The sequence below is a fragment of the Chiloscyllium punctatum genome, chromosome 15, assembly GCF_047496795.1.
Source record: "Chiloscyllium punctatum isolate Juve2018m chromosome 15, sChiPun1.3, whole genome shotgun sequence".
Lineage (NCBI taxonomy): Eukaryota > Metazoa > Chordata > Chondrichthyes > Orectolobiformes > Hemiscylliidae > Chiloscyllium > Chiloscyllium punctatum.
This window is the reverse complement of record NC_092753.1, coordinates 66,452,702-66,465,614: the sequence shown is the minus strand read 5'-3', so window position 1 is coordinate 66,465,614 and position 12,913 is coordinate 66,452,702. Positions and strand designations below refer to the sequence as shown.

At 38.2% G+C, this 12,913-nt stretch overlaps 1 protein-coding gene across 10 annotated transcripts in view; it reads right to left on the bottom strand.

Annotated features, from left to right (window-relative positions):
- cip2a (cellular inhibitor of PP2A) overlaps window positions 1-12,913 on the bottom strand; it is a 68,095-nt gene that overhangs the window by 34,729 nt on the left and 20,453 nt on the right. For all 10 annotated transcript variants that reach the window (XM_072585363.1, XM_072585370.1, XM_072585364.1 and 7 more), the window contains 5 exons: window positions 11,431-11,527; window positions 7,015-7,137; window positions 4,833-4,978; window positions 3,370-3,445; window positions 356-583 (listed from right to left, as the gene is read on the bottom strand). In XM_072585363.1, the coding sequence (XP_072441464.1) occupies window positions 356-583; window positions 3,370-3,445; window positions 4,833-4,978; window positions 7,015-7,137; window positions 11,431-11,527 (670 nt within the window). The remainder of the gene's footprint in view (window positions 1-355; window positions 584-3,369; window positions 3,446-4,832; window positions 4,979-7,014; window positions 7,138-11,430; window positions 11,528-12,913) is intronic.

Here is a 12,913-nt window from a genome sequence, read left to right as displayed (position 1 = left end):
GCCAACAGTTCACAGTTCTCAGTCATTTTTAATGGAATATATACTTGCTTAGAATTATGAAATATCTACCATCCAACACAATGTATACTTTGCTGGTCATTGGCCATCATAAGTATATTTTAAATAGCTCTACCTCCCCCCTTTAACCGTATACAGAGGAATCTCAGTTATCCGAAGGACATGGGCGGGGAGTATTTTGTTTAGATAATTGAATTCCACATAATCGAATACCAGATAACATAATTTGGCCAAGCATTGGTACTTTATGATCTTGCCGGATAATCTGATATTTAGATAATCAAATCCCGAACAATTGAGGCTCTTCTGTATTCAGGTGTATTCAAAGATTCTGTACCTCAAACAACTCCTTCAGTAAAACTAGAGCCAGCAATGAACATCTCTCAGGGTTCTGCAGTGGTTGACTTGACCAATGGATAAGAGTAACAATTGGTTCAGACGGTTTAATGTGCGACGTGAGGCTTGCTACCGTAACTCTTTGTTCAGAAGAAGTTTCAAACATTGCATGACACAATATTCGCTTAAGGCTGCTCACTGAACAGAAGGCAAGTAGCAATTCAAGAATCTGAGGGAGAGAAAATTGGCATGAAGTTATACCTTTTTATAAGAGAAGGTTCTTAAGGTTCAAGATGATATTGAATCATTATACCACTAATTTAAATTTAGCTTCCATTTCTTTGCATTCAGCTGTGCACTCTTAGATACATATCCCTGAAGACCAAATATGGTCTGGCTGCATTGTATTACAGTCACTCTTTAAATTGATTGCCTATTGTAGAGAAGGGTCGAGAGTGTGGTGGTGGAAAAGCAGAGCAGGTAGATAGATGGAGATGGGGTAATGGTGATAGGTCAGAGAGGAGAGTGAAACGGATAGGTGGGAAGAAAGATGGACAGGTCATGAGGGCGATGCCAAGTTGGAAGGGTGGAACTGGGGTAAGGTGGGGATAGGGGGTTTCCTTATTTCCCCTCCCCTCACCTTACCCTGAGATCCTTCATTTTTCCTCCCCCACCTTATCCCAGTACCAATCTTCCAACTCAGCATCGCCGTCATGACCTGTCCACTTTCCTTCCCACCTAACCGCTCCACCATCCTCTCCGATCTATCGCCTTCACCCCCACCTCCATCTACCTATTGCACTCTCAGTTACCTTTCCCCCAGCTCCCCACCCACCTCCCCCACTTATCTCTCCACCCCCTCGGCTCATAGCCTCATTCCTGATGAAGGGTTTTTGCCCAAAACATCAATTCTCCTGCTCCTCGGATGCTGCCTGACCGGCTGTGGTTTTCCAGCATCATACTCTCAACTGATCTCCAGCATCTGCAGTCCTCACTTTCACCTGTTGTAGAAAAAGCCCAAGTCGTCCAGACTACATAACAGACTGTGTAGTTACTTGAAATTGCACCTTGTTGAAGTATCAAATTGGATCCACTAATTTAATAAAATTAATAATTGTGAAAGTTCTGAATACAGAAAGAATAAAGAGAGAAAGCTTTGATATATCAAATTCACAAACTTAAAATTAAGCTTATTGTATGTATAAACTCAGAATGTGACAAATTTTTATAGGTAACAGTAAAGTAGTTTACTTTGAATCAGAGACAAACAAATCAGAATAGCGAATAGTTTTCCTTCAACAGTGGACCCTTGGTCAGATCCCATCTGGAGAATAGGATACAAAGCATTAAGCTGTAATCAGAATTCGGCAATTAGGTGTGAAATCATAGAGCATCTTTTCTTAGCAATGGATGATAGAAATCGAACTCGCTCCCCAAAATACTGAAGATGCTGGTTCACTTAAAATTTTCAAAACTAAACTTGTTGGATATCATGAAAAAACTCCTACACCCAATGGCCCATTTCTAGATCTTAACTTGCCGGTAACAGTAACTCGAGTGATTTGCATGCAAAATAGAGAAAAGTAGAAGGCATACAAGCTTTTACAAGTACAGAAATAATGGCAAATGGGCAAGATTTTAAAAAGTGCAAAAGATTAAGCTATAATGATTAATATAATTGCAAAATGACAAGCAGGATCATTGTCATGCTGTAACATTTTTTTCATACACATCAAGATGTCTCAAAGCATATATTAAGGGGCCAGTGATCATTAAAGATATGGGATGTGTAAAATGGGGTGAAGGCAAAAGAAAAAGCCCAATAGAAGAGCAAGTGCCTTAGAATAGATTTACTGCAAGCCAGGAAACAAGTTGAAAAGCAGGATGATTTGGTAGGAAAGGGTAGGTGTGCAATGGTTAAATGAGTAGCATCAATGATGGTGCAAAGGAAGCCAAAAGATACAAAATACCCTGGCTTCAAAGGAATTAAAGATTGCCATGGTAGAATGTGATGGGTTTGATACTTCAAAGAGAAAATCAGGACAGTCAAATTACATGAGCACGGAAAGCAAATAAAATTTTGAAAGAATGGAGGCTTCAAAATGCAAATAAGCTCACAGCCTGCAGTATTCTGAGTAAGATGCAAGTGACGTAGTCGTGTTAGAGAAATTGAAAAGAGATAGAATACCTTCAGCACTGCAAAAGTACAATGAGGGGTGAAAACAAGAACACGAAATGATAAAAGTTATTGTATACATTACTGCCTTCAAGTCAGGACAAACTTTTAAAATTTAAGCAATTATGTCGATTACAAAATAATTCTTTATATTCATTCACATGACCTGGGCATCACTGAACAGATCAGGATTTATTGTCCATCCCTTACTGCCCAGAGGGTCTGGAGTCACATAGGCCAGACCAAGTAAGGATGGCAGTTTCCTTCCTTAAAAGGACATTCGTGAACCAGATGGATTTTCCCAACAATCAGCAAGAGTTTCAGTCATCATTTGACTAATTCCAGATATTTATTGAATTCAAATTCCAACATCTGTCAATGCAGGATTTGAAACAGTAGCCCCAGGACAATACCAAATCTCTGGATTAACAGTTTAACAGTAATACCATTAGGCCATCACCTCCCAATAATTATATGTTATCTAAAATATATTATTAGAAGTACAGGATGACCCTCCATATCCACAGAATCATTTTTCGCGGATTCACTTACCTGCGGCTTACCACGGCCGGAACATATTATAGGGAATGTTCCAGCACCAGGGACCAGGTGGCTGCCGGGAACATATGTTTCCCATTTAAATAAATGGGTTTGCTCCCATCTGCGGTAAGTCCTGGAATGTAACCCCCACAGGTACAGGGGTCTACTATAAATGTATTAGATGCATATCCTGAACAATAATAATAAATACCAAATTTCAAAACATTTTTCTAAATTAAATAAAAATTAGAACATTTATTCTTACATTTGTGATATATTGAAAATTAAACAGCTCATACCTTGGCTGCTGAATCAGAATCCTTATCACGCAAAAGACCTAGTACTTGACACAGGCATGATTTAAAATGCTCATACCTAATAAGGAAAGAGAAAAAAAATTACTCTGTAAAAAGATGGCTTTATCCTTCATCAATTAAACTCTTAGCTGGTAAAACAATTACAAGAGGAAGACTGTCAGTTATTTGGAGTTCGAGAGAACAAAATTCACTCCTTTGTCAATCTAACTGCTCTTCTCTCTCTCTTTGGGCTCTATCTCCAACTACCAATTACCCCTTACCCCCACCCTACCTTCTGAATGTAAACCTATATTTTCCTAGCTACCATCAGTTCTGAAGAAGGGTCTCAACCAAAAACATTATCTCTGAATTCTCTCAACAGATGCTGCTAGACTTGCTGAGCTTTTCCAGCAATTCCAGTTTTTATTTCTGGTATTATCACTTGATTGTTAATCATTTGGTGGAATTTGAATTCAATAAAAATGTAATGATAACAATGAATCCATTGTCAATTTTCAGGAAAACCCAGGTAGATTAATGTCCTTTAAGGAAGGAATCTACCACCTTTACATGGTCTGGCCTAGGTGGTGTCTCCAGACCCACAGCAATGTGATTGATTCTTAACTGCTCTCTGGGCAATTAGGGATGGCCAACAAATACTGACCCAGCCAGCAATGCCCTCAATGAATAAAAAAAAAACTGAATCTCAGTTTTTAGGTTCAAGAGTTGGGCATGCTATCATTGTGCAAGGTTGTTGAAGCTGCTTAATAGTTTTAACTTAATCAAATATAATCTCCACTCTTGATAAGTTTCCACAATTGCAGTCAAATACAAATAACAAACTCATATTGATATAACATTTTCCACATCCCTAGGCCATCAGTCAATTGATTACTTTTGAAGAATGTGCAACATTGAGAAATCTGACAGTCAATTTTAGGAGCAAATTTATATGAACAGTAGAATGAGAAATGACTAATGAAGCTATATTGGAAGGATAAACATTAGTCAGAATACTAAGCGAGACTGCATCACTTCCTTGAACAATAAAAATCTTTTACATTCACGTGAAAAAGCTGACAGAGCCTCTTTATAACATGCAATTTGTAAAATATCACAGCTGACGAAAGCTGTACTCTATCAGTTACACACAGAATATCCTGGTATATGCTCTCAATTCTGGAGTGAGATTCAATTTAAAACGGATTGCGAGGTAACTGAAAAGTCCATCAGTACACTCCTTAGATTTTCCTTTTTTCCCCACAATTGTCTCAAATCTTTTAAAAATGTAATGCAGATCAAAATAACTAAATGTCAAAACGTCTAATTTAGAGTTAAAATATTAGATTCATAGCTAATAATTTAGTAAAATTGTGGAACTGTACTATTGTCATGTGGCATTAGTTGCTTGCTGATTAGATGTTCACAAATGCAATGTTCATATAATGCCAGCATAGACACACTACCTTTGGAGGAAATCTGCAATCTTAGGATTCTTGAGGAGATCCATCAAAAGATCAACAGTATATTTTCTAGTTAATGTTCCATCTCCATTCACTAGAATATTAAATATAAGCTGAAAGGTCTGGTGGATGTTCTTGGCATGAAACAACTACATTAAAAAAAGAATATAGAAAACAATAAGTGAATGGATATGCTGACATTTCATTCTATTAACCAACATACCTACAATAATTTGAATAGATTACTCTGCTTCTTAACATGTAACAGTTCCCCAAGAACACTTGAGAAAGTTGTATTGCTGACTGTCAGGAGGTACATATGGATCTCCGAGATGTTTTAAAACTGTGCCTCCTCACCTATTAACTACATGCTCATGACGCACAAATATCCAACAATACAACTGGGTCTTGATTTTTGATTAAAATTGCTCACTCACTACTGCTCCACCAGACCCCCACCAATTTTAGTCTCCTTCCTCACATTTACAAGCTGAAACTACACTACTTGCAATTTTCAAGACATCTCTGATCCGGATCTGAGCTTATGGCCCATTTTCTCCATAATTGCCTGTTGCCAAGTCCATTGTTGCTGAAATCAAATCAAAATTGTAATTTCTCCAGACTGGGCTAAATGATTTCCTGGTTGACCTCCTAATTTCTACCCTCCACAAACTTTAAGTTTGCCTAAACTCTACTGCTGATATGGTATCTCATACCAAATGATCTCCTTGTCATAACTCCCAGCTCACCAAGAGCAGGATTTTCAAATTTCATTTCTTTCAAATCTCTCCGTGTCCTTGCCTCCTCCATATCTCTAATATCCACCAGTTGTACAACCCTCTAGGAACTCTGGTCTGAATACTCTAGTTCACACTAACCCCAACCTACTCCAACATTAGCTGTTATGTCTTCAGCCACCTAAGTCTTAAACTGTGGAAACACTTCCCTAAGATTATCTGCCCCTTTATTCCATTTTAAGTCATGCTTCTTAAAACCTTTGAATCTCAGGTTTCTTTTCTTTATGATCTTCTTCTAATTACTTTCTTGTGAAGTATCGTGAAAAATTCTATTACCTTTAAGCACAATAAAATGAACACTTGCATCTTCCTCATGTTATTTGTGCCATTATACTTTAAGCTTATGCAATCCAAACTGAGATATATGAAGGATCCAAATTTGCATTTTTTTGTGGTTTAGAGGAAACTTCAATTGAATAAAAACAAAGCTCTTCAGTTGTGGATTTTCAGAAGTCTTTGCTGAAATTAGATGTGTAAGACACTTGGCCCTGAAGAAGGCAGATAGCTTAGACAGTTAAAAATAAAAGGTTACTTGGTAGAAAAAAAAAGGTTAAGCTTGAAACGTCCTGACCTAAGTGGTTCTTTTCAACCCTGAAGAGGCCACTTGATGCTAAAAGCATCTAAGCTCAGTTGAAGAGGCTAATAGATTCTTATGTATACGAATAGGAAGGTTTTAGAGGGATACGTGCCAAATGCTGGCAAATTGGATTAGATCAGATTGGGATGTCTGGTCAGCATGAACGACTTGAACCAAAATGCCTGTTTCCATGCTGTATTACTATGGCAATTGAAGCATGTCAAATTAAGCATTATAGATGTCTCTCTCTCTCTCTCTCTCTCTCGCGTGAGATGACTATAAAGACAGGCTGTTGACATTTATATCCTTTGGCTTATCAAATAAAACTTTTAGATAGAAGAGTGAAAGGAGACCTTATTGATACAAAGAACTTTTAGGGGGTAGATACACAGTTTGTTTCTCCCATAAGGAGAGGTTAGGATCAATGGGCATAATCTCAGGCTCAGACAGAGATGAGGAGGACTTTTTCTTTCCGCCTCAAAAAGAGTAACAAATTCGTGGAATCTTTACTGCAGTGGGCTTTCAAGGCTTGGTCATTAAGTATTTTCAAAGCTGAGATGCAGAGGTTTCTACGTGTTAAGGGAATTAGTGGTTATAATGATGTGCAGGAAAGGAAAGCTGACTATTACCATATCAGCTATGATCTTATTGAATGGCCTAGTCCTATATCTTATGGTCTTAAAAGATGAAAATATGCTTCAGCAAACAGGAAGAGTCTAATATTTTTCACGGATTGGTCCATAAAATGTTAAGCAATGAAATGTATCACAGCATAAAGAACAAAATTAATGGAAGATATTTCAGGTCTTACCTTTTCTCCAACTTCTTCGTTGAGAGTTAGGCTTGCCAATATAGAAAGTGCAAAAACCACCACTGTCAAACTACTATGAGCTAAGAATTTAATTAGAGACCTATAAAATCCTTTTAAGTGGCTCTGTGGAAATAACACAAAAGTGAGAACAAATGAATATTTAATCAACTGCTTCTCAAATACCTTCTTTTAACAATTAGGTTAAATTTGTTTTTCCTGATTATGAAATCCCAATAAATGGAAACAATTCATTCCTTATGCTCGGTCCAGAGCTCTCAAGATTATAAGTATCTCCAAATCTCCAAACAACTTTCATTTCTACAATCCAAGTCCCTAATTTCTAAACAATTCTCATTAGCCTATTTCACACTCTCTACAATGCCTTCACATCTTCCCAGAGTGCCAGGCCTAGAGCTGAAAGCAATACCCTTTTAAAATGAAGCAGAATAGAATAGTGGACAAAAATACGTTCCTCCCTGATGCTCTCAATGCATTTTATGCTAATTTTGAACAGAAGGCCAGTGAAACAATGTCCACTTGTCCCGACAGTCTCGGATGCACCTGTTCCCTCAGTCACCGCTACAGACATCAGATCGGCTTTTTTCTTTGAGTGAACCCACAGTGAGCAACTGGCTGCAATGGAGTCCCCAGCTGTGCGCTCACATCCTGCGCATACCAACTGGAAAAAGTATTCGCTGGCACCGTTAACCTCTCTTTCCTATGATCTGAAGTTCCCACCTGCTTCAAGACGACCACTATCATCACAGTGTCGAAGAAAACTCATGCAACATGCCTCAATAACATAATTACAAAGTGCTTTGAGAAGTTAGCCATGGCTCAAATCAACTCTAGCATCTGGGCCGGCCTTGATCCCTTGCAACTTGCCTACCATGGCAACAGGTCCATGGCAGACACCTTGTCCCTGACCTTACGCTCACTCCTGGAACAGCTGGATAACAAGGATACCCACATCAGGCTCCTAGTAATTGACTGCAGCTCCCCCTTCAACACTATAATTCCAACCAAACTAATCTCCAAACTTCAAGACATAGGTCAATTCTCCTAGATCAGGGGTGGGAAACCTGCGGCCTTAAGGCCACATGCCGCCTTCTAGGCCAGTGTGTATGTCCTTTTGAATGAATCCAAATTTTGCAGAACAAATCTTTTAATTTTTTATTAATTTTTTTTCATCCTTTATTATTTTTATTTTAACCTTAAAATGAATGGTATTTTAAATATCAGAGAGTAAAAGAAAATTCAACAAAATATTCCTCACAGACTGTGAATTTTGAAGAATATATAATTGAATTTTCTGGGATGCGGCCTTTTTAGATTACAACTAACATAATGCGGCCTTCCAACATGAAAAGGTTCCCCACCTCTGTCCGAGATGCTCGATTTCCTGACCCACAGACCCTAATCAGTGAGCACAGGCAATAGCTCCTCTTCCACAACTATCTTCAACATCACTGCTCCACGAGGCTGCGTACTCAACCCCTTACTATATTCCCTGAACACTCATGAGAGTGTGGTCAAATTTTGACCAAACTCCATCTAAAGGTTCACTGATGACAATACTATTCCGGATGCATCATGGCTTGGTGTGGCAACTGCTCTGCCCAGGACCATAAGAAACTACAAAGTTGTGAACACAGTCCAGTCCATCACGCATGCCAACCCTTCCATCCATTGACTCCAAAAAGGGAGAAAAAACGTTCAACAGACAATGGAGTGGATAAAGGTCAGCCAGGAAGAATGAAAATCTGTTAATGGAGATTATTAGGGGCTGACATCACTCACCCTTTTCTAGCATACATAGCAACCTTTTCCTAGCTACAATCAGTTCTGAAGAAGGATCACTGGACGTGAAATATTAACTCTGCTTTCTCTCCACAGAAGCTGCCAGACCTGCTGAGATTTTCGCTTAATTTCTGCTTTTGAAACAAAAGAATATTTAAACTCTGAAGAATGCAAGCAACCAGGTTTTCATAAGTTGCACTTAAGGTCATAGTGGAAAATGTTCAAACAAGACTACACCTATCAGAGGACAGAAGACACTACATAAACATGATGCAAAGCAGTGAAAGCAGACAGAGTCGTCAGTCAATGCTAGGATTTTAGCCTGAAAGAACAGGAAGCAGTGACAAAAGTTGTTTAATTATCTTATGCAAGAAATGAGAGACAGTGAATTTATCAAGTGCCATGTCCATTGATCCAAGAGTATAAACTACTACTCAAATTACTGCAATCCCACCAGCAAGCGTCAAACCTAATAACTCACAAACATTTGGCTATATTGCAAACCTTGTACTCTCATCTCAAAAATGGCATTCATTGCAAATAGGATGACAATATTCACATCCTTTACTAATGCACATCACTTGCCTTTACAAAAAAAATGGGAGTGCAGCCAGAAGCTGCAGGCATTAATCAGAGAGGACACAACTCCATGCTGTTCATGGAGGATACAGTGACCCTTATTATTGAAAATGCCAAAGCAGAAATAGTGGCTAGCTGTATAAGCAGCTGAAAACAACAACATTCTCATGTCTGATGTTTCTTCCTAAATCTCACTTTCTCCTCATCCCATCATTTTGTCTGATACATAAACTGTAGATAGCATAATGAACCTGTGACTTCCCTCCTTTTCTCTTACCACAAGATTATTTTTGCGCCTTTATGTTTTTCAGATAATAAAGAAATGCAACCTGGCCAGACTGTTGAAGATGACCAACAAACAAAGTAATAAGGAAGGCACCCTGTTATTTAAGTTCACATTTCTAGCCATCAGCTCAAATACTGACAACATGGCGGGATAGGGAATTGGAGTAGAGGTTACCAATGCTATCAAATAGCCTTCCTTGCGTTTTACTTCATGGCTCAAATCCTGTTGGGCATAGAGGACTGATACAAAATAAAGACGACATGACTGAAACAAAAAGGTACTGTGCATTGACTTGCATGATGCAAAGTTAAACTACTGGAGAAACTCAGCAGGTCTGGCAGCACTCTAGCTTGCATTTCTAGAGTGCCTTTCAAGACAACAGGCAGCCAAAAAAATTACATTTTGAATTGCAATCATGCTTGAACGATGGAAGAAGTGTCCTCTAACTGATTAAGACAATTAAGTTAGATGTTCTGACCAATTTATATTGGGCTGTTTCGAATGGACAGTATTGGGAGCAAACACGTAAAAAGCAAGTGACAAAATGAATATTTTATAAAATGATTGAATGTTGTATTGCACAGCATGTATTGTACTCAGGTTTTGACTTGGTGTTGCAATAAGGGGAAGATGCTGGCAAAAAGTGATGTCACTGGACAAGTAATTCAGATGCCCAGGTTAATGCTCTAAATGCTTTCAGGACATCGATTCAAATCCTACCATTGCAGCTGGTGGAATTTAAATTCAATTAATGGATCTGCACTATTCTCCTGTTGCTGCCTCCAATCAGACAAACTGGCCACTGGTTATATTGTTTGTCATTTGAAGTCTAATCTAAGACAGCCAAAACACCATCCATCCTGATGATAGAATAAAGCTTTGAAGAGTAGCAAGTAAAACAAAATTGCCATACAAAGACAGCTATGCAATAGTGGTAAAACTAACTGGACTAGTAGTCCAGAGGCTTAGGTTAATGATCTGGGACAATGATTCAAATGCCACCTCATCAGCAGGTGGAATTTAAATACAATTAAATCTGGAATAAAGAGTTAACAATTTTTGTAAAACCCCATGTTGTTCAGTGAAGGATATTTGCCATCCTTATCCAGTCTGAGCTAAATGTGACTGTAGACCCACACCAATGTGGTTGACACTTAACTATCTAGCAGGTCATTCTGTTCAAGGGCTAGAAATGGGTAACTAATCCTGGCCTTGCTGAAATATTCTCTTCTCACAACAAAGTTTTTAGTGATTCAAAAAGTTTAAAAAAAAACAAACAAACAAACAAACATTCTCTCAATTCTTTCATTTGAGATTGTTAAATTCATCAGGAAAGTTTTATCTCTGAGCAGACTCGAAGGTGGAACTTACTGCAATTATTTTAGTTTAGTACACAGACACACAACCAATTTTCCAAATACTGGTGATCAGTGAAAAAGAGAGATTTTATTCCATTGATTTGTTCTCATTTTTAACAGGCTACGCTTACATAAGGGAGGAATAAATAAGTTGTTAAATCCAATGCACAAGTAGTTAATTATTATTAGCAACATTATATTAAGCTAAAGGGTTATGCAATCATATTAGTTTGCTTTTCTGGACTTTGATTAAAGTGCTCAAATTTGAATTCAACACATTTTCTGAAAAGGTTTTTCAAGTTTCAAAACTGCAGTCCCAAAGCTGCTCAATTTGACACTGTACCTATAACCAAAACTAAAAATTTAGATTGAAGGAATAAATAAAGTTCTCACCAAAGATTTTACATGGGCTTGAACAGAAAGGTTGTGACGACACAGGTTTGCCATCAGTCCGAGACATGGCATAGTTAGCTGATCTTCTGGGGCTTGGCTACATTAAAAAGAATTGACATTAAATTAGCTCTTCTATAATTATTCCACTGAAGACAGCAAGATGTCATTTTAAAGTGAAAAAATGCTTAATACCAAGCTTGCAAATAAAAATGGATTGGTCATTCTCCTAAAAATAACTAACAAATTAGAGCTGGTAGACACGGGGCTATAAAGCACCTGGTCTGCTTAAGTGCATTCCAACAGCCTTAGATAAACAGAATTGAATTTTAATCCATCGGATAGAGAGGGAGTAGTAAGCTATTCAGCCCATTGAGGCTGCTCTTCCATTCAGTAAAATCATAGTTTGTTTGATAACCTTCAGCTTCACTCTCTTGCTTTATCCACATAACGCTATTCCTTTATTAAAAATTGGACCATCTCAACCTTGAATACATTTAATAACTCAGCCTTGACAGCCCTCTGCAGTAAGGAATGCCTCAAATTCATTATCCTCAAAGAAGAAATTCCTCTTTACCTCTCGTAATTCCCTTATTCAGAAAGATTTTAAATTTCAGTGCACACATGCCCAACCTACTCAATCTCTTTTAACGCAACCTCTTTATACGTGGTAGCAGACTAGTGAACCTTCTCTTGACTGCCCCCAATGTCCGTAAGACAATGTGACATAGGAGCATAATTATTCAATTTGGCCCATTGAATTTCCTCTGCTATTTGATCATGACTGATGTTTCTCAACCTCTTTTTCCTACCTTCTTCACATAACCTCAATCCCCTTACTAATCAAGAACATATCTCGGTCCTTAATATATTCAATGACTTGGCCTCCACAGCCTTCTGTGGCAATGAGTTCTACAGATTCACCACCCTCTGGCTGAAGAAATTCCTCCTCAGCTCAATTCTAAAGGGTCATCCCTTCACTCAGGTTCTAATCTCTCCGACTAGTAGAAATACATTCTTCACTTTCATGCTATCTCAGTACTAAGCAAGTTTTCATGAGATTCCCCAACACTATCTGTTCCTCCAATTACATTCTTAATAATTTGCAAACTTAGAAACAATGCATTCAGTTCCTTCATCCAGATCATTATTGCATAAAAGTGAATAGTTGCAGTCCCAAACTGACCACTTACAGAACGCCACTCGTCACCAGCTGCCATCCTGAAAAGGACTCCTTCATCACCACTCTCTACTTTCTGCCAGTCAGCCAATCCTCTATCCATGCCAGTACCTAGCTCCTAACACCATGGGCTCTTATTTAGCAGCTTCCTTTTGCACCTTACCAAAGGCCTTCCAGAAATGTTCAGTTTCTTCATTTCTTTATTTCCATTAGTACGTCTTCAGCCTCATTCTTAAGGATTCAATATCCACTCTTAGCTTCTTTATAACTATAATCTCTTGAAATCTTGTTTTATGTACTGGTTAG